Below are 22,823 nucleotides of genomic sequence, written 5' to 3'. Positions count from 1 at the left end.
CCATGTAAGGGAAGGAGAGGAAAGCTGCTTTTGTAAGAATTTTGTGTGGCGGGTTAATCTTTTATAATCGTCTGGGAGGAGAATAGCTACGTCGTTTATAATCCGGGAGGCACAAAAGATCCTGATAAGAGGGATGCTCTTTCTTCCCCTCTTCTCTGGGGGTCATCGGAGCGCTCTTTGAATGACGTCACATGCAACCCATGTATTCACTTTTTTTTTTTAAGTGAAAAAAAGAGGGGGGGGGGGGATATGTGTTTGTTGTAGACAACGGCGATTGTAGTACACTAATAAAAAAAAGATACGTTCTGATTTTGCTTAATAAAACGCGTTGCCTCTGCTCGGTTGATGTCACCGTAAGGTTTGTAGTTTCGGTTTCGGTTAGCCCAATCTTTTTTTTTTTTTTTTCTGCAACCTTTTTTTTAAACTGTGTTCACGCTTTTAAAATATATTGCAAAAAAAAAAAAATATGCAAAATTGGTTGCTTGAGCGAGTTGGCGTTCCTCAATGGAGGTTTTGCTTTCTTTGCCATTTCATTTTCTCAATTCCCCACCCTTGCCCGTTTCGATCTGGTTGAGCATCGCACCGGCGTGCGGTTCAGTATCACTACTGCGTGATGCACGTTAAAGACGCCCAGCTAGCGGCTGTAGTGCACCGGCTAAATTGCTCATCTACAGCGAGTGACTCGCCGCAACTTTGAAATGGCTGACCAACTACACGCTGGATAAATATCCACACAACCCCAATTATTAGCTCGCAAATAAAATGTAAAAAAAAAAGCGTGGTTTAAAGAAAAAGGTACCCACTCCTGTAATAGCCCAATGGGCTGACAGTATCAATAAATGAATGAATGAATGAATGAATTGTTTCCGACAACAGTTAGCAAAATATATGAGAATACCTGAGTAAAAAAAAAAAAAAAGAATTACTGTACCTAAAGATGACAAAAAAAAAAGGAATAACTGTGTGGTGTACTTTTGACAAGGTCAAGGCTTAAAAACACCCTTCACAGACTTTTTCTTCTCAAAACTAGAAAAATGTATTTTAAAGACTATGGGACATGATCATAAAACCAACCTGAAGTAGAAACTCCCCAAGTGTTCTTACGAAGCAAAGCATAATTCCGAACACTGTGCAACCAATATGTTGACACTGATCCAAGCAACGCCAAGATCAAGAAAGACGATACAGTGGACTATGCCGTCAAATAAATAATCATAATTTATTTAGTCCTCACAAAATATCTGTTGTAAAGACGTCACAAACTTGGCCACCTAGCTGAACAGGCTACACGACCCTAAATAGACATGGCCACATCTTGAGCATCCTTCACAGTACCTTATAAAAGTGCCACACAACGCAATGCCCCAAAGAGCGCCCACTTTAAGTGATGCCACCCGTGCTTCATACCAGCAGAGTTTCTTCCTTTCCATTTACAACAATGACAAAAAACAAAAACAACTAGAGCGCCCGTCAGAAAATATAAACACAACCAATAATGTTCTGGCAGAAAAAAAAAATAATAAAGGAAGAGGATAGACCAGCTGCAAATCAGCGCACACTAGCATTTCTTTGGTTGCGCACTGACGAGACAGAGCGCTTCAGAAGGACTTGCAGCGACTCGCAGTTCAGATGTTGCCATTGGTTTGTTTCGTCTTCCGTTGGCGGACCGCACCCCCGTCAAACTTGGGTTCGTCGGAGATTCCGTCGCCTGCTTCTTTTCCCGACGTGGGATGTGTGTCGGAAGCGATTTCCTCGGAGTCCTTGTACTGCAGAAAAGTGGGGCGGCAAGTGAGAATCAGGGAGAGCATACCAGCAGTTGAACACTGTTCGGGTATCAAGTACGCACCTTGCCCTGACGTTTGGAGTAATGCACGCACCCACAGACACACAGGACACTCAGCAGGAACTGTAGAACAGAACAAAAAAAATCCTTTAAATCGAGGTATGCCACAATCTGTCTATACACTAAAGGATTTGAAATGCTCGGAGGCATTAGCGGCTCCAGCGAACTATAGGGGGCACACTGATCAAGCAAAATGGCAGACGAAAGGAGGTTGGTTTCATCTTTCAGCTTGCGAAACACCTTGATTGCAATGTAGTGTAGAATTGAGGCTACATATGAAATCTAAGAGCTTTTTGGACGGTAAAAAACCTCCTTGCAGTTAAAAGTTGCACGGAGTAAGCACAAATTGATTACTAAAACAATGTTTTTTTTCTTTTGCCAGCTCGATTTGAGCATCTAGCTGAAGCTAGACTTTTGGTTTAATTTCGGAGGACTAACCTTTGCGAGGTGGACGATATAAAAAATCCCCAAGCCTCTTTGAAAGGTAACAACCTATTGTAAAACGGTTTAGTACCGCCCCCCCAGAAGGCTGTCAAAGTGAGGATAAGAGTTTGCGTTGGCTTTGTCTCATGCAATTTGAATGTTGCCCTCAGGCCTGTGTTTGAAGAAAATGATAAATGACTTCAATAGGTTGGTAAAATCTTATAGCGAAGTACAGATCAAAACGTTGCGGCTGGTTGTGATCAGGCCGCTGTGCTCTGGTTGTGTCTACAGGGAACATTCTTTTGCGTTAGCAAGTGAAAGCGTGATTCTAGCAGTTATGGTGAGAAGTCTCAAAGTGGGGAAAGGCAAAACACGACCTGACTACACTTCAGCAAAAAATGTTGGCGAAGGTATGGAATAATGTTCTTCAAGTAGGCGTCCATTCTGAATTACGACCTATTATCGGTGGGGAGGCCGCACGGAATTCCTCTAGATGTGTGATTGAGTAAATTTCAATTGATGCTTAACGAAACATCAATGTTGCCGCATAGTATCAATATTTTGCCCGACTGTAAGCATGACCAAACTTTTTTTAGTTTTTGGCGATTGGCAGAAGTTAGGTCTCTGCATAAATTAGTATATGGGAGGCGTAAGAATGGGTTTGTGAGCCCATCAACACGCCATCGTAATCTAATTTGACACCGTGTGTTATGGCGTCCGAATTGGCTGATGTTTCTTTTGCTAGAGTTCTGAAATTCTTTTAGATTAACAAATAAAAAGAAACAGAGACAAACGGTTTCTAAGGATATATTTATGTTTTTCTTTTGCCAAGGTGACTTGTGTTGCAATTTTTATTTTATAAATCTACTCCAGTTTGTGAGCCTCACTACAAGTTTCGCACAAGAACGTCTTTTGCATAATGGCATTGCTTTTTAACTCGCAGGTGAGGGAAACTGCACAGCACTAACATGTTTTCATGTCATTGATCATCCCTTATTCTGTTGCTTCACCAATGAACAGCAATTATTCAGTTGATCTTAAATAAGCAAGTGCGCAAAGCTATGCTGGCTACGAGAACCAAGCAGCGAAAGCAGACGATAGAGGCGAAACACCCTTCTCTCGAGGGTTTTCGGCATGGCCGCTACCTGGCACTGATTTCGCTGGAGTCGCCAATTGCATATTGCATATCCACTTATAACAATAATGAAAAACCTGAACATTCAATCATTGCAACCGATTATTGTTGTATCTGGACTAGAAACATATTGTTTCTAATCTAGAAACTTTAGAAACAGATCGTTATAAGCAGTGCATCATTATATAGTCGAACCCAGATATATCAAATTGAAAGGGGATCATAAAATAGTTTGATATATCAATAGTTTGATATACAAAAATATGCTAAATTACGCTCGAGTTGAACTTTTCTGGCGTCTCTGCTCATACCGAAGGTCGCGACAAACGGGAGCTTACCAAATAGAGCATCCAAGAGCCGCTAAATACAGTAAGCGTATTTGGCAGAGACCGCAAACACAGCCGCGCTTACATGTGCACTTGGCCACACCTGGCCTGGCTGGCATAAGCGACAAAACACAAAAAAAAAATTAAAGAAAGAAAAACAGAAAAGTGAGACACATAAAAAAAATCTCTTGATCCACAGAAAAAAGTTAAGCAAGCAACAAAGAAGAGAACTCACAAAATTCAGACAGCAAGAAAAAAAAAAGATGAAAAAATGAGACGTTTACAATCCCCCGTAACACCGAATTAGAGTGCAGCTCTTGAGGAGGAGGATGGGAAGGCACGAAGAGGAGGCTACGCCCCTCTTCCTTTCCTCCCATTTAAGGGAACATTTTCCGCTAAATTTAGCGGGGAATTTTTTCTGCTAAATTTAGCGGGGAACTTTTTCCGCTAAACTTAGCGGAACATTTTTTCACTAAATTTAGCAGGGAAATTTTTCCACTAAATTTAGTGGGGAAAATTTTTTGCTAAATTTAGCGAGGAAAGTTTTTCACCAAATTTAGCGGGGGAATTTACCCATAATGCACCGCGCGGTGACAACCACGCCGCTCAAGCCGCAAACGAGCGCCTAAGAGCTGCACTCTATAAACGGGCCAAGCAATAGCGGCAAAAGAAAAAGGCAAACAAAGATAAAGCCTTACAACCGTTGTTGTCCACAGCACACTCAACTTGCCGAAGACTTTTTTTTTTTGCTCATTTTATTTTTGGGTGAGGGAGTCATGCAGCATCATCAGTCTTTGGGGAAAGGGTGCAGACTACTGTTCCAATAGCGGTCATTCCCTGCTCTCTCTACAATAATTTGAAATACCCGAGTGTGATATAACCGAGCTCGACTGTATGTGGTATTGTTATATGTGGATTGCACTGTATAATTTGTGCTGTGAACTGTTACACTATCAAAGTAGTAGGGGCCGTGCAGTAAAGTTGAATGGATGGACGAATATGGCTGAAGGCCTTTGAATTGGGTGGCGGCTTACGCTACCTAGCCAGTTCAGTGGAATAAGCAGCACCATCTATTGTGAACTCCTTGGAAAGTTACAGTCCCACTTGTGCCCATGAGCTTTGGTACAACCTTTGACTACCCAGATTTGTCTCTCATTCACACTAGCAGCTAATTGTGGTGCCCCCTGAACACACCTTTAAACCTAGAGTTCTAAAAAAAAAAAAACTACTTGTTAATAAAAGTTAATGGCTTAGGCAACAAACTCTTGATGATGCAATTTACTAAGGGAAAGAGGAAATAATATGTGATTAAAATAACAGGACTTGTAGTGATCACAGGGCACAGCAAAACATATCCGAGTAACAACCATACCAAAAGGAGACCTTTGGGGGTTTTTGTTTTGTTCTGTGTTTACCTGCACAAGAAGCCACACAAGGATGTTCTTTATCTGGGTTTGGGCAAAGAGTTCCAGACCGAATTTGATGCAGATGATTGCCTCTGTCAGCATGATGGCACTGTAGAAGAAAAAAAAAAGACAGTAGTAATTAATCAAGCTGCCTTCTACTACCTTGCTGCACAAGTTGTGATATTAGTTTAGGAGCACCCACCAAACTATCCAACAGAAAGAGACAATGAAAACAAAAAGTGACTTGTGCGCAGTAGCAGTGATGCAATCGACCCGAGCCATCTTGCAGCATACCTTGGAGCAGCCAAAAGTCTATTATGGCGCAGCAAAAAGTACTTTTGGAGCACACGCACACACTTCATTTTTATTCATACCACCGTAATTATGATATGTTAAGATTTGTATGTTGGCCTATCCAACCAAAAATGAGCATGCTTTCTTCTAACACAGAACTAGCTGTTCAGTTGCACATAGAAGCACTAAGCGTGGCAACAAGATGCTTAGAGCCCTGCAAATCCGCGGATATCCACAGTAAACTGGTCGATTCGGACAAAAATGAATCAGATTTGGCGGATTGTGGATGGAATGCGGATGCCAGGGGCTGCGGATGCGGATCAAATGCGGATATCCGTCGGTCCGGATCCGTTTTTGCCGAGGCAGCCCATAAACGTGCGCGACCGTACAGTGTAGAGTGAATAACTCAGTGATACTATGAAGTGCATCATCGAATGTATTGCAGCGGAAAATTACTCTCTTAGATAAAAGGTACCAATCGGGAGAAAATTGTTCTTTATGTCAACAAAGGATTTGATTCTCACTAAATATCACTTTAAACGTACTATCTTGCAAAAATACTGTCCATATAAAAAGTAAATAACGCTGAACTATCAGTCGTCCCTGGATAGCGTGTTTTTGTTTGGCAGGGAAAGAGCGGAAAACATTGTCTGGACGAAGAAAACCTAAAATATACAAGCCTGCAAGTGGCTTCTTCGCTTACAAGTATATACTGAGGAGACTGAATTCGATCCTCTGGAGTGATAGAACTTGCACCAACAGGAACTCCAGACCTCATTTTTTAGTGCAATTTGTGCATACCAAGCAAGCATCAAGTGCACCAACGGAAAGGGACTTCTCATGAACGGGTATTCATTTGAGATGCGAACCAGTCTGAATCCGTCAGAGTTGAAAATATCCTGTTTCTTCTACCCTCGACAAGTGAAACGTTGCATGTGTGTGCATTCTCTTTTTCTCAAGAGTTGGCACTGATTTGTTTTTAAGTAGTATATGGTTCCAAGCCTGCAGTTGAGGGTTTGTGTTGAAAACTATAACTGATAGGAGGTGTTGCCATTACTGAATATTGTGATATTCTTCCAGTGGTGTACTCACACCTTACCACATATACACAAGTATTTTGCTGCTACGAGTGAGCGCCTTTTCTCTCTCTTTTTTTATTGTTTGGCCTAAATAAAATGATACAATGTTATTAGTCTGCCCTTATGTGTCTGCTTGAAGTGGGTTTTACAAAGCAACAAGGAAAATAAATATAAATTTCTTTCCTTTTGAGCGCATATACTGGACAGAGTGTCGGTACCACGGAATCCCGAGACCATCTAATAATTGCGATCATCTTACGAGCAATGCGAAGTGTCTCTGGAAGGATGATCGCTTATTTTATAACTACGATCAAATGACTTTCACCGTATTCTTACACAGAGTTTTTTTGTAGAACTCTTCATTGCTTTGTAAGCAGGCGGCTTATAGGACACCATCTAGGTGTTTATTATTTTTTTTTTTAATATGCTTGATTTTATGATGTAAAATGAATGCGCAGGTTGAGAGTCGGATGCGGTTCTGAATTTTGCGGGTGCGGTTCAGATGTGGATACAAAGTCTGCGGATGCGAATACAAAGTCTGCGGACGCAGATGATCAAACTGTTATCTGCTCAAGGCTCTTAAGATGCTGATTGATGAAGGGCAGTATGAACTGCTGTGAACGGTCATTTTAGGTACCAAATAAAATGCAAACCAAATAGTATATTCCACTAAAATAATGTTAGAATAATTTTGAACACACAAATTGATGTTTCATTCAAGTTCTAAAAAACAGAATTTTTTAATTAAAATAAAAAACAAAACAAAAATGCTTTTGTCAATAAATTATGAAAATCAACAACGCTTTATGTACAACCTCATAATAACAGGGATCGGCATGTGAACGATAAGTAAGCCTTCTTAACGCAATCAAGCCAAAGTAGTTAAAAAGGCCGTGCAACAAAGTTGCACGGCCTCTTTACACCAGCTTACTGGCACTAGTGGGAAGACTTCGTAGGCATTCGATTTTGGCTCGTGACAATAAACAGGGTGTCTAGCAAAGTATTATTTTGGAATTCCCCGACTTTTCCAGGTTTTCCCCGACAATTTCAGGTGAAATTCTCTGACCACTGTAGAGGCGGATAAATATACAAGACCATTACAACATAGGGCATTGAGCACTGTGATTTAATTTTTCACGGGCTTAATCCAACTTGCATATTCCGAAATATTTGGGCTCGTCCATTCCGGATTAAGCAAGCACTTTTCTGCCGCCAACGTCGTCAATGAAGAGGCCACTTCCGGAAACACAATGAAAACACGACGCTCAACCACACACGTCAGTAACCAAATGGCAGCATGGCCGTGTTGGCCGCGTATCCGACAGATGCACACTTTCTGATACTTTCGGCTTAAGGCTTGGATTGGGGTCTGCGGCTTTTCCATTTGTGTCGCGCCCACAATCCAATCCAATCTAAGGCTTGGACTGGATTTGTCGGCTGTTTCCTTTGCATCGTTGTAGCATCCGGTAGATCAGGTGAGCAGAGCCTGCGCTCCGCTCTGAGCAGAACTTATTTCCTATTTTTCTGCCCCAAAATCCTCATGTCTTTGCTCAGGGCACTCAATGACGTTTCCGGCCCATTTTCTCTGACTGGGCTCGCTTTTTGACAATATCCCTGACGATTCCCTAATTTTTCCCAGTAATTAAAATTTCCCTGACAATTCCCGGTTTTCCCGGTCGCTAGACACCTTGCTCAATGCCTCGACATACCTTCGGGTAGCTGAACCTTAACAATGCGTGGAACTCGGCGCGCGTCCTGTGGTCTGCCAACCCTAGCGCATGGCTCCGTTAAAAAAATTGGCACCATATAATCGGTTCCAGATCACGTGGCCACTTTTTCTGGCAGCGAGTTGAGTGGGTAAACAGTGTTATTTTTCTCCAATTTTTTTCTGTGACTGCCATTGCGTAAAGAAAAAAAAAAGCAACATATTTTAATAAGGTTATAAATGTCAAGAAATAATTCTAAGCTGTATTTATTGAAAGTAAAAAAATTGTTGCATTGTCCCTTTAAGGTTATTCCCAAGCTTCCTTCTACTGCTTCACCTAATTTAGTTTTAATTTATTCTATTGACTGTACTTCAAAGGGATAAAACATATACATATAAAGGTGACAACTAAACAACAGAGTTCAGATAAAAATAAACCCATAGAACAGTTCATATAAATTTTTTTGTGAGTGCCCTCGCTAAATCCTGAATTTGAAAAAGATATCGCCAGAATACCGCAGCCCATCATAAATAATAGCCGCGGTTTAATCCAGAAATTTTTACTGCAACTAAGAGCCGTTACATGAACAACCACGAAGTTCTTTTTTTAATGTACCTTACACTTCCGTGTTTAACATACCGCTCTGGGGGAATGCTTTCCCTTTAGCACTTGGATGAACTGTGGCGAAGTAATGTTAAACACAATTACAATGCTTACTTCGTAGTTGCCGCGTCACTGCAGTACACAAGAGCGCGGTGAGAAGCACACTAGGCAAAGCTAACTTTGCATACCAGAGCAGACTAGGAACATAAGACATATGGTGAAAATTCTAAGTTCTGTCAATGTTTGATACTGACAGAGAAATCAAATAGGATAGTACAATATTTGCGGCTAAAATCGAAATTTCTAAAAATTCGCACAAGCCTACAATAACTATCCAGACGTGTAGCAGGGCTTCAGCCATTATATTTTCAGTATAAGTAAAGTGAAATCAAGTTCTGCTGCAATGTTGGTGCAAGTTCCTCACATTTGGGCTAAATGGAGCAGAATGTAGCAGGATAAGCCTGTTCGCACAAATGGCGCAGCAATCACATCACTGCAGTTGTGAAGTATAATGCTGCGCATGCAGCTAGCCAGTAGGCAGCCAGCATCCTTAGTGGATCCAACAAGGCCTTGGACTCTGACTCAGCGGTGCATCTGACTCAGCGGCGCCTCTGATTCAGCGGTGCATCTGACTCAGCGGCGCTTCTAACTCAGCGGTGCATCTGACTCAGCGGCACTTCTGACTCAGCGGTGCACCTGACTCAGCGGTGCACCTGACTCAGCGGTGCCTCTGACTCAGCAGTGCATCTGACTCAGCAGTGCATCTGACTCAGGGGTGCATCTGACTCAGCAGCACCTCTGACTCAGCGGTGCATCTGATTCAGCGGCGCCTCTGACTCAGCGGTGCATCTGACTCAGGGGTGCCCCTGACCCAGCAGTGCATGTGACTCAGCGGCGCCTCTGAATCAGCAGCGTCTCCAGCCGCGGGCTCACAAAACACCCTAGACTTGATGTGGCCGCGTCCGATCGGTAACTCGATCGGTAACTCGAGGCAGTCGCATCCGCTAGTAACACCACCAATACGATACCCATTTTTTGTGGCTTCTAAAAGATCTGCAAATACGTTGACTGAAGAAACAAAAGTTGCACAGCCACGTGACTCCCGGCAACACCCTCCTCCTTTATATTTCTTCTTCCTCCCCAGTCCAGTCTCGGTCCTGGTTTCGAGCAGTTGTATTTTTTTACTTCATTAAAAATTTATGTGACGCTGCAGCGAAATATTGATTGGGTGGTCTCCTGACGGCCATAATGAATCGCCTAACTAAAAATAAAAAATAAATTTTTGGTGGTGTCAGTGTCTCTTTAAAGGGACACTGAACCGAAATTTGGATTTCACAAAATAAGGCCGCAGAAGTGTTGAATGGGAGGCTCCGAACTCCAAGACATCACTCATACATCGATATCTCAAACGGGTGGCCATACTTTTGGAAAAGAAGGGCACGATAAAGCGAGGTCTATGACATCATTGTCCTCCTGGAGAGTTTGAGAATGTGGGGAAACGGCCTCGCTTCTCTCCTCTTCGCTTTGGTTCACCAACTCGACGGGACATAGCGAGGAGGAGAGGAAATGTAGAATCGTGAAGCGACTAGTCTCGTCGGTCTCGTCAGCTGTGTTCCATTGCGCATTTTTGTTTCCAAAAATACGGCAATCCGTTAAAGATATCGCTGTATGAGTAATGTTTTGGGGTTTTGCAGCGTCCCACCTATCAGTCGAGCTTTATTTTGAGAGCTCGAAATTTCGGTTCAGTACCCCTTTAAGACTGACAGAGATATATGAAGTCCCTAAAACCTGCAAAGAGAATGTCGAAAATAATTCCTCATTAATCTATGAACATATATCTTCTATGCGAACATGAAAGAGAGCCCCCTTTACTCACCCAAACACCCAACACTGGGTTCCAACTCGTCTGCATCGCGTGTCTGTTACGTAGCTGTAGTATTGCCTGAAAAAGGGCAGAGCCACAAAACTCGGTTCAAAGCAGGTCATTCGCATTTCCGAAGCGTAGTGTGTCAGGTACACAGATATTGGACATCAGACAAAACACTATTTGATGTCCAATCTTTGTGTACTTGTGTCACACAAAAATACCTGTCATACACAAAGAATTGCTACATAGTATTAAGAAACTGAAAGCAAAACACAAAAATACAAAAAGGGGACAATGACGACAAATAGTCTTGTTGAAACATTCATGGTAACGTAGTTGGGCACTGAATTTATCGGCTCTTTGCAATTCAGAGCTGCCATCAGAAATCGGAAATCTAAATCAATTTAAAGTATTGCAAGTTTGACGCCTCCACTTGGGCCTTTTGCCAAAAGGAATCACAAAATAAACATGTCACGATAATGAACGGATTTTTGGGGGGGAAGAAGGCGTGATGCTTGCAAAAGTTTGGTTATAGAGCGGAACCATTTCTGTGTGCTGCTGGTCAAAACGACCCACAAAAACAACTTTCTTACACTGTTCCCATACTAATAGTATGGGTACTGTGCCCCATACAATTAGGTCTTTCTGCAACTGTGACACACTTGCTTAGCCGTCATTCTCGGTTGAAATTAACAATATAGTCGGAACCGGATACATTGAATTAAAAAGAAAAGATTGTAAAACAGTTTGATATATTAATAATTCGATAAACAAAACTATGGTAACTTAAGCTCTCCTTGAATTTTCTGTGCGTCTCTGCTAAGACCAAAGATCGTGACGAATGGGAGCTTGCCAAGTAGAGCATTCAAGGATCGCTAAATACAGCAGTACCTTGCTAGAGCGTAGTTGGCAAAAACTGCAAGCGCTGCTGCTCGCGGGCACGTAGCCGCGACCAAGCACAAAAAGAATTTTAAAAAATTAAAGAAAACTTAAAAGTTGGGATGCCTATAAAAAGCTTTTATCTATAAAAAAAAGACCAAGCAAGCAACAACAAAAAAATTAAACTGGCGTAAAGTCAGACAACAAAACAAAAAAGCAAAAACATCAAAAGAAAAAAAAAAAAGGGGAGCAAAGGGATATAAACAAGGCGTTCAAAGCGCAACTGCACAATCGTCGTCAACAGACTCAACTAACCAAAAAACTTTTTGGCAGAAAGTTGTTTTCTGCCTCTTTGCAGCGTTTTCCGCCCGTGGCCAGAGTCTTCCATCCTCGGTGCAAGCGAACAAATTGCGCCGCGACGACCACGTTCGGGGAAAGCCTCCGTATCAGGGAGGCTTTCCCCGAACGTGTGGTTCGATGTATCTGTTGTACAGGGTGGTGAAGTTCGACGCAGACAGAAGGCGCCTCTACTTTTATGCGAGATTTTCAAGGGGAACCTTTTGAACGTTCGAAAAGGACAACATTTAGAAATACTTGGGTTTGACCTAATCGGGCTCGACTGTAGCCACCGACAGAACAAAAAGGAGAGGACGTGATGCGAAAGCATTATCAAAGGCAGGAAGCTCACGCCGTAGGCGGGACAACTAAAGAACCTCCCTGCCGTTCCCATTCTGTCAGTGAAACAGGCAGCATGCATGGTCTGCTCTACTTGAACCCAGGTACACACCACTCTGGTCCACACGTACAGACGGACAATACCTACCTTAGCGTAGGTGCCACAATGATGCCGATGAGCATCAGTCTGGCCACACTGAGAGGATGGTCAGGGGGCACCTCGAAGATGTGCTTCAGGAAGAAGGTGTTGAGTTCCGTCACCTGCAGACACGTACGTGGAAACACGTTGAGCAAGACGACCTGGGCGGCGACGAGCCGAGGCCAGGCCGGCCCCAAACGGTTACCTGCCAAAAGATGACCAGCTCCGTGACGGCCAAGAGACGCATGTACGTACAATTGGGGTCCATCCACCGCACGTGGGTCCAACTGCGTCGTCCCGAAAAAAGAAGCATCGCCGTATCGTTAACGTGGCTCTTTGGGGTTACCCCGACGTACAATCAGACCACCGAAGTAGCTACCGTGTCGTAGTTGTGAATCAAGATTCAAAATATGCACATAAAAGGGTTAAGAGACACATACATTTGCTTTGGCAACAGAAACAAGTCTGACTCTGTTTTTATAAAATGTGTAGCTGCGAAGGGCGTCTGAATACATCCATGGGTCAGTGAAAGGAGGAATACGAGGCCCACCTTGCGGGAGTAAACTGGAGTGCAGCCCTTCGTATCTTTCCAGTCGTGGTCTGAATGTCCCTGGAAGAAAGCATGGTATGTTATCTCCAGCACTGAAACCTAAGTTCTTTCCTACTCCCCATTCATTGACTAACCAGCCAATGATAGTTCATCCTTTTGCCTTTGGCGATCTAGATCAAACATGCCTGCAACCAATTAGTATGCTGTCATTCAAAGTTTTTTTTTTTTGCCCTCCGAAAATTATTTCTCTGCTTACATTTTGGCTTTCGTACAATGATTACCACAAACCGGTGGTCCAGTTGGAGCCAAGTTTGGAACATTAACACTCAACATTAGCGACTCCGTTGAAATGTCCATCCTTGTTTTGGAGCCTCATGCTTTGGTTACCAGGAGACATACACTGTACTGTAGTAAAAGAAACTACAGCTCAGCTTGGTGCTCTTGTAAAAGCAAGGTCCCAGCTTTGTGCTCCAATTACTCGACGCTGTCACAGCTTTGTGCCAATGACACTATGAAAATATAAGACTCTGCTCATTCCTGACTGCATCAAATTTTCCCTGCAGCTTGTAGCCAAAATACAATGCTGCAAAAGGAAAAAAAAATATATGTATATATATATTTTTTTTTTTTTTTGGGGGGGGGGGGGGGGGGGGAGATAAATTGCCAAACAAAGCTGTAAAAGGGCTTGTTTTGAGTACCAAAGAAGTTTTCAAGGCAGAAATAACAAATAGTGATAACAAGAAATTTTTTTCAAGCTACATTGGAAAGTTGGAAAGACTTTTGTCTAAGTCACCAGTAAGGCCTGGGGTTGGTACCACTGTAATAAGTGTAGCCATCATCATTAAAGCATCTCTCTAAGGAATGTTACACGCTGCCATCCGATGTAGTGGATGATACGAGAGGACAGCCAATTTGTCTGCTTGCTTTTAATAATGCACATAACCACGAGCTTGGGCTCACTTGATGCTCTCCCATTTGTAAGAGCGCATCTCCAGCTTGTTGCAGATGAGCATTCCGAAGAAGATGCCGAAGCCATTGCAGAGAAGCACGTCCAGGATGAGGGCATCCCACCAGCACTCCTTGAAGTTGGGCAGCAGGTGTGCAAACGCCACCTGGAGGTGATCACGACAAGCACTGCTGGAAGTAGCAGGAAGCAACTGCACAAAAGGACGAGCGCACACAACAGGGAGACGCGCAACAGAAACAAACGGAAGGCGCTGACTCGCAATGGTCTTCTACTTCTTTGCGAGAAATGGGTACAGTATGTTACCACGGAAAAGAACACCCCCCGTGAAATCATCACGCTTGTCACTTTGACCCTCTCGCTACTAAATAGTTTGATTCCCTTTTGGGTAATTACAAAGAAGGGAAGTGCTGACATATGTATGTTGTAACCGTGCAATTGTTTCTGCCTCGATTATTTCTCTGGTAAGCCCGTGCAACAGTGCTACTGACAATTTCACAACAGTACATTTCATTTGCTGGAGGCGATGAGCTGGCTGCGTCTTTGAGGACTAATGGCAGCCAACTTTAACATGCGTTTACCAGTCATTCTGGTTGATTGCTGATTGTAGCACATCAAGGACTAATGGCAGCATTGTAACAAGCTAAAACACAGCTTCAATGTCACATTTTCCAGAATTCCATGTGGTTCCAAACATTTGTCTCGCACAAGAACATTTCCATACAAGACTATGTATATGAAAAAGTCGAGCATGATTGGGGAGGCTATAAATAGTGCTTTTTTCTTTGGAACATATAAGAGAAAAAGAAATAGGTACCCTATGGCTAAACAAACAGTAAATGTTCCAGGAACACTAGGTCCTTAGGTTTAATTTCGTGCAAAACTGTTTCCTAGATTCATACATGTGTGCCAAGACACCACGATCCAAGTAGAATGATGTAGTCCCATGAAAACGTAGGTAAGTTTCATGTGCCCGTACAGCTGTTGAAGCCCACTACCAGGCAAAACACTTTTGATCCACCTCCGAATGCATTCAATTCGGGAGGTCTTCGCTGTCGCGTCGGGCCATTGGCTCACCTCGGTAATCTCCCAGGTGACGCTGATAGTCCAGCAGATCCCGTAGTGCCGGACCAGCATGGCCTTCATGGCCCAGCCAAAGAAGTGGCCAAACGCGAACACATCCACGTGGCTCCATAGCCGCTCCAGGCTCACGTCAGAGCAGTTGACCGCATACTCCTGGGCAACCACCCAATCCAAATTAGTTCCGAGCGCTCGACCGCACAAACAGGGTTCACTGGTATGGTGCCTGGAGCGCGTCTCTTACAGGTGCGTTTACCGCGTCCTCAAAAGTGGTCCCTCGATTTCCTTTTGACGACATCGCGGAAGTGTCACGCTGTCACTGGCCGCAGTCCTGGCGGCGTCGTGGCAGCGGTGGCGGACAACCAGACGCCCGCTCTGTTGCAGTTTGCTCTCTCCGGCTTGACAGTACACGGAAGCTCCGGGAGTCGGGAAGCCACGACAACGGCAACACTCGCGTCTGCTCGTGCTCCTTGCCGAAACTCCTACGGCGAACCACCGAGATCGCGGCATTCGACGGCGTGACACTCCGGCTTTTGCGACGTCGTCTGTTGCCACTTTGGGACCGCTTCAGACACGTGGGCAGAATATGACGCCAAACACACCAGTCAGGGACGCGTTTCAGGCGCCATACTTAGGGTTTCACGTTTTCCCTTCCTAGCACCAGGCGGTTTTCCAGAGTGTTTGGGTCGTGCACAAATTCCCTGGAGGTCGGAAAACTCCGAAGCCGCGTACCATTTTCTGCAATGAAAGCCACAAAAGATGCCAATCTTTTGTACGACGCCAGAAAGCGACACCGAAAAACGCAGATTTCGTGAGGAAAAAAAAATGAAGCTTGAAAACTCGAAACTGTACGAACCCAATAAAGAATCCACCTCGAGCACAAGCTTTCTGCCTTTGAAAACACTTTGTCGCATGTGCAACCATCAAAAATGTGCACACATGGCTCCTTCGACCAAAACGTCAAAGGAGCCAAGTTTGCACATTTTTGACGCAAAATATATGACCTCCACAATGCTGTACATATATCACTCAATAGTCCCCATAATCTATATTAAGTGCAAGATATACAAGATTTCTGATAATTTTAGTTTGCATGTTAGGTGTCACCAAACATGACATAAACGAAAACTTCGAAAGTCATATGTGCCGTTCTAGTGCACTAAAAAGTTTTGTTCTCTTTAAATGGTATGTTTTTTTGCAAACTCTTTTTTCATTACATTCTCTACACATGTTGGGGAGTAACATAACAAAATTACCAAAGACGAAAAATATGATTGGACTCGATTGTATGATCTTATCTGAACAGAGCCTACATTATCTCAAACTATGAAACTATGCCTACAATTAAAGTTAGATGTGCATATGCGCGTGACTACAGTCAATCCTCACCTTCTCAGAGTCTATGGAGAAGTTGCGAAGTTCTGGATAGAACCAGTACATTATTGACTTGATGTTGGCATAATTTTGGAAGAGCAAGAACAGCAGTCCCATGAGGTACAGGACGCTCAAACCTGGAAAATAAAATATGTATTAACACCTAAAAATTAATAATTCAATATTTGTTTTCCTTCAAAAACAACAGCAAAAGAACTTAAACAAGATTTGATGTAGGTTATTTGCTTGGAAGCCTTAAAGCTGGTTCAAACATTTGTGTTCGAGATCTGTTAAGAATGGCTCACACACACGTGTTTGGCTACGATTTAGTGCACCACAACTGCTTTTCGAGCCTTCTGCGACCGCTTAAAGCTGGCTGCACAGCAGCACAGCTGGTCGTGAGTAGTCATAAGGGTCTTACAACCAGTTTTTAAGCCACTCCAGTCTAAGTCACAACTACGTGAACCACCCCACACAGACTGCAGTGATGGAAGTGGTGCGCCATTTGTGCCCATTTGCGCCATGAACTGAAGTCTGCCACACCTTGAGCGAAAATGCCGTTTTTGCTAAGAATTGCACCACGCCTGCGCCGAAACAGGCATAAAGCAAAAAAGAAATTAATTTTATTATTGGCCGATCTTAGTATTCAGAGAAGTAGAAGGAAAAAAAAATGGTACAAATATGTATTTCACGGCGTCTCTACTCACCGTGTTGTTTGTTTCATCTTAGGTCAGAATGCAGTCGAAGGCTCAAACACACACAACCAAAAACACACATCCTAAAAGCGCAAGTCACGGGACATTTGCCGTACTTGATTGGTTTAGCCATTGAAAGAAGATGCACTAGAACATGACGACTGCTGTGACGTTGCACTTTGATTCTGGGAATCAACCTCGTCTAAATTTACACATCGTCTAAGTTTCCAGAGGATGTCGGCGATGTCAAGAACTAAACTTTGCGAGAAAACTTTGCAAAGTGGTAGGATTGCGGCTACTGTGATAAGAAAGAACCGAGGTCTTTACGCCTCATGAGATCACTTGATTATTGTGTCTGCCACATGTATTCATGCCGTGGGCGCAGTGTACCTTGGTACTTATGCTGCTCTCATCAGCCTTCACCACCTCTCATCAGCGTGCACACATCGAGCTTCACTGCTTTACACCGGAAAGCTAGGAGCAGCGGCTGACCTGGTGGAGTGCCTGGGTTAGTGCAATAGGCACGTGAATCATCCTCAGGATACTTACAGGTCGACCTTCTTTGTCCTGACTGTAGGTTAACCTCTAAATTACAAAAAAGAAAAACTGAGCTGAGAAAGAGAGAAGAAAACACGGGTCTATATTTGAGTAAATGGGGTAGTCACGGTAGTTCCCGTGAAGCTGTCGATCGAAAGAGTAGCAAACTATGACTTACCTCTGCTTTCAATGCCACTAAAGAGTAGTGTCACCTTTAAAGCACAAGTGTGAGCTTTCACAATATTTCTGGATGGTTGTCTTCGCAGTTTATGACATTAGAGTCCCCGAGTTTGGTAGGTTCATTGAACTTAGGGGACGCATTAGCGGGTATGCTGGTTCTTGCTGAGATTATATTCATGGGCTAAATAAACTGCCTAGTGTAAAATGGGAAGGGGAGAGATGCTTTATCCCCCAATGAAGTGCTGCACTATAATTCACTTTTCAACAATTTTTTTTAAAGTAACCATTGAAAATTGAATTTACTCTGACCTAAGCCTTATATCTAAAAATAAGGTTGTGTATGTATGTGTCTTTTTTTTTTTTGCATCCTATCTATTTTACTACAAAAGATAATAAGTAATATGTTCCAGTATCAAAGAGGAACCCCTAATCACGATCATGAATGAACTCGTGTAGGGATGCCATCACTTTTTCAGTTTCAAGCGATGTGCAAACCAGATGGTACCTGCTCCAAAACACTACTTCGCCCGCTACAGAACCTGCAAGAAAAGGTCCAATGCTGCTTCCATCACTGCTGACGATGTTACGACCGCTTACAACTGCTTGCGACGAGATAGTTTCTATCTCAACCAAGGTCCACACAATGTGTTGTAGAGGAATGCAGAATGTTTAACACAGTCTGTCAAACTCAAACGCAAATGCCTGAACCAGCCTTAAGATCACCCCACTTAACAGTGTTCATTTTTTTTTTATATATATATATAATTAAAGGAACATTGACAACCCCCCCAATTTTTTTTTTTTTTGTCGGGCGATTTATTATTGTTTTAAAAGACCACCCAATCAATATTTTACTACAGCGTCATGTCTATTTTTAATAAAGTCAATAAACGCAACTGCTCGAAACTGAGACTAGGCTGGGGAGGAAGAAGAAATATAGAGGAGGAGAGAGTTGCCAAAAATCACGTAACTGCGCAACTTTTTTTTTTTTTTTTCAGCCGACGTATTTGCTGTTTTTTAGACGCAAGAAATAGGTATCATATTTTTTTTCTACCTTTAGTATTGAGTGTGTACCTTCGACGACCTTTGACTTCGATTATATTAGGTGGTTGTGTCTAAACCATAGAAAACGGCACATGACCACGGAGAATTTTGAGCGCGACTCAAACTGGCCAGTTGTCGATCGGCAGTTTTTGAGCAGAAAGAAAACGAATTTCGAGCTGCAAGTTGTTTTCTGGGTAGTTGGGCTCTCGTATGTCGTGCACAGATAAAAATCTTGGCGAGCAAAAATACCCTGTCAGTGTCCCTTTAAGTAATATTTGTAGGAGAAATACCTAAGATGTGTTTGCAGTGACAAAATGTCTGTGCGCTCACCAAAGACTATCCTCCAGACTGCCGGGTGAGGCCGTGTGAAGGGTCCTGCAAAAGCGACCGAGGATTTAACGTCCGCCTTCTCCTTTATCGTTCGTGTTGCGCAAAAAGTGTGAATCGCTCACCATTTGGAAATGCAAGGACGCTGATGATGAGGAAGAAAAAGGCGACGCAGCAGATGCCACTCCATATGTTTTGTTCTAGCTGAGCATCGTCGCTATGGGAAGAAAACCACCAGCAAAATTCAGTCACTTGAAGGGGCAGCGAGCCACAGAACCGACAAGGCCAGTCAAAACCAGGACCAACTATATACATACGACCACTTCACTCGCGAGCGCCCCAGCGCATGCCTTGGCCGCGTTCTGCTTTGCAGCCCTGCCGAGAGATGGTGCTGCACCTCAGCTGCTTATGTATGCTCTAGCAGTGCCCTCTACATGTGTTTTGCATTGTGGTTTCGGCATTTGGCGCGTTTTCTTCTGCATTTGTCCGTTTGGCAAGTTATTTTCTTGATTTGTTTGTTTTAAGTATGTAAGGCACGTCCCAGGAGAAGGATCGGATGGTGTATTGCTGCGTGCCATTCTGCAAGTCAGAACGAGGGAAAGCAGTGGGAGTTAGCTCTCACAAATTTCCCACCACAACGATTCAGGACGGATGGATACAGGCCGCTGTTGTTAAGGTTCTCATTACTTATTTGGAAATGTCTACGAGACAGAGCTTCAATTATTGTATTTTCCATGCTATAGTCCGTAGGCTTTACACATTTAGAAGTTGAAATTTTAGGCTGTGCTATCTATGTGTACGGACTATACAGGAATTTTGTTTTTCAACATCGTTCATTATGCCGAGACGTTGTTCATTATGCCGAGGTCAGTGCACTGTTCGACGAGCTTGCCTATTTTGTATATGCTGCAATGGGGGCTGCAATGGGGGCTGCAGTCAGCACACTCCTCAAGAATCGGTGTCCAGTACAGCTTTCTCCGGAAGCTGTCCACCCCTTCAGTGACATTTCGGAAGATCACGGGAAGGCCCTTGCTACCTTGATCATGACTAAGTTCATCAGGCCCTTCCTGGTGAACCACACAAGAAATGTATCGGAAAAGAAGCAAAAGAACCTGAAAAGCAAGACAGCATTGCGAAAGTTGCTGAGAGTGTAGGCAACTCACGGCGAAACACTCTAAAAGGAGGACAAATGTGGCTGGGCCAAAGGATGGGGCCAAAGGATGGAGCCAATAAATGAGGCAATAATAAAAGCCTTTAAAATGCATGATCAGTTTTCATAGAATGCATTACAATGAAAACAAGCTACAAAACATCTACCATAAGCAGGAACTAAAATGCTTGCAATGCCTTTTTTTTATTAGGTATTCTTAGATCAAGTTCAGACTGTGATTAGTTCACAAAAAGCATAAACCGGAATGGTGTCTATTCTTCTCCCAGTCTGCAGTTAAATGCGAATCTATAAACAAGCTGTCTTTTTTTATCTTTCAGGGACTTTTTGAGAGTAGCGCTCCCCATTCAGTGAATTAGTGTTCCTAATGAGGCCAAAGGAAATCACTTATCGAAAATTTGTGACCGTGCCGGGAACACAGGCGCATACCCAGCTCTGCTAACTCATGGGTGAATGGATGGATGAATCCGGTTGGGCCCTTTCGATCGAGCGGTAGCTTACGCCACTTAGCCATTTTGTTTCACTCAACAGCTGAGTTACAGCGCCATCTAGTAGGATAGTGCAAAACTAGTTAGGCCGCCTCGGGCATCAGCGCTTTCCATAGGCGCCCTTCAAGTGAAGTGGTCGTATATATAGAGTTCCAATAGACCCTATGCGAAATTGTGAAATGATGCATAGATTATGCGCAGCCGCCATTAGTTGGTCTCATCGCTTCCGGCATAAAGCCAGCGATTAGTTCTGATTTTGCATCGCGCAATTATGCAGCACTCGTGTGGAATGCGTTTCGATCCGAGTACTCTGAACGCCGACGAAGCGCTTGTGTCCAATCCGTGCACACAGTGCATGACCAACTAATGGCGGCCGTGCATAATCTATGCATCGTTTCGAAATGGGTCAATGATATCTAGGTAAATCTTATCCACTCTGCTCATTTTAGCTCGGACTATACTTCATCTCACCGTAACTTGGCAAAGAATGCTACGGGCGCCTCAAGCCAATCAGAGCGACGTAGGCGAGACATGTGACAGCCCTTACCAAAGATCCAGGGGTGCAGGCATAACCCAAACAGTGGAGAAGGGAAGACGGAGGGACTCCCTTTTACCCTCTTTTGTGCATCCCAGACGCCGCTTTTGTTTACCCCGGAGATTAGGCCGTCGCTTGAAATTCACACAAAAACAGCCTTTCCTCTCCCTGGTGCCCATGGCTTTAACAGCACTGCGGGCAACTAGTTGCATACAGTATGCAGTCACAGGTCTCTCACTGACACGCCGATTGGCACACTGCGACCGTAGCCTTCACCATTTGCCAAGTTACAATGAGACGGAGTGTAGTTCAGTGATATCTGAGGAAAGTCAATATTTGAGCCAAGCTGACGTAATGTAAGCCACTGCTTGCGACAAATGACCGACGTGTATGAAAGCGCAGCGTTTTCAAGGACATTTGCCTTTTCATAACCTTGATGCATGTGTGGTGCTTGTACGTCCTATCAATGCATTAATTTGCCTCGATAAAAACGACTTGACATGCACTTCGGTGTGATATCATATGCACAAGTGATGAAATCAGTCAAATGACCTTTACTCAAGTCACAAAAAAAAAAAAAAAGTTTGTAGCACGGTTAACTTGCGACAGTCATAAGCGAGCAATTTTACACTCTCCTTTCATAACACAGCTCAATATTCATGTTCATACGTTCCTTACCTCCGCACCCCCGAATCGACAATTCGCGGATATCAGTTCGGTCAAAACGCGCATATCTTTTGCCGCGAGCACGTGTTTCATTCACGCGATCAGGCACACATCGTCCTCCCCCCGGAACCAAAGATTTCGCGAGCACGCGATTTCTCCATTCACGCACGGACATTGGAGAGATCCCGAAGAACTCACCGCGTGAAGGCAAAGTAGAGTAACACCACGATGGACACGGTCAACAGCGTGATCGTGTGCGGCTTGTAGAAGAAATCGAGAGAGATGTCGTCCACCGGACGCTCGTTGATGCTGCCGAAGTGGTCGGGCTTTTGACTAGATCTTGAGGTAGAGACCTCTTTGACGAACATGTCCTAGCGAAGAATGGTCTACCGTCAACTCGGTGCGGGCGGCAGCTTGGCGGTTCTTGTGTTCTTTTGTTTTTCTAGACCTCGACTAATCGATGGAGGGCTCTTCTTCTACCCTAGGATTGATCGAACTCCTGACCGGTCGGACCAGCATCGCTGCATCGCAATAGAAGACATCAGCAGAAACCGATCACACCATGACGCCAAGGCGCACAGCTCGACTGGCTCGACCAGCTCGACGACGCGGATTCGAAAATGAGGCCGATTATGTTTCAACTTTAAAATGTTCGCATCCACGCGAGATCGGACACCTGACTAGATTAGGTCGCGAAAGTTTAACTAGAGCTGGAAAGCGACGAAATTCAAGTCGACTTTGTCGCGACAGCGTGGGCGGCTAAACTGGAGATGCAAGAGGCATAAATTTAGCACCGATTGCGCAACAGACTGGCGCATGTTCGTTCGATACGAAACTTCC

At 43.8% G+C, this 22,823-nt stretch overlaps 1 protein-coding gene across 1 annotated transcript; it reads right to left on the bottom strand.

Annotated features, from left to right (window-relative positions):
* Window positions 1-1,200: 1,200 nt before the first annotated feature.
* LOC115308162 (phosphatidylserine synthase) lies at window positions 1,201-22,789 on the bottom strand. Its single transcript, XM_040211170.3, has 13 exons — window positions 22,182-22,789; window positions 19,252-19,343; window positions 19,130-19,174; window positions 16,359-16,480; window positions 14,967-15,125; window positions 13,886-14,037; window positions 12,926-12,985; window positions 12,581-12,662; window positions 12,385-12,497; window positions 10,692-10,757; window positions 5,143-5,242; window positions 1,847-1,906; window positions 1,201-1,766 (listed from the first exon to the last, which is right to left on the bottom strand). Exons 1-13 carry the CDS (start codon window positions 22,349-22,351, stop codon window positions 1,626-1,628), a joined length of 1,362 nt encoding a protein of 453 aa, XP_040067104.2. The 5' UTR covers window positions 22,352-22,789; the 3' UTR covers window positions 1,201-1,625.
* Window positions 22,790-22,823: the final 34 nt, after the last annotated feature.

The sequence above is a fragment of the Ixodes scapularis genome, unplaced genomic scaffold (assembly GCF_016920785.2).
Source record: "Ixodes scapularis isolate PalLabHiFi unplaced genomic scaffold, ASM1692078v2 PGA_scaffold7__128_contigs__length_106722199, whole genome shotgun sequence".
NCBI lineage: Eukaryota > Metazoa > Arthropoda > Arachnida > Ixodida > Ixodidae > Ixodes > Ixodes scapularis.
Note: the sequence above shows the minus strand (reverse complement) of the source record. Positions and strands in the feature narration are given on the sequence as shown.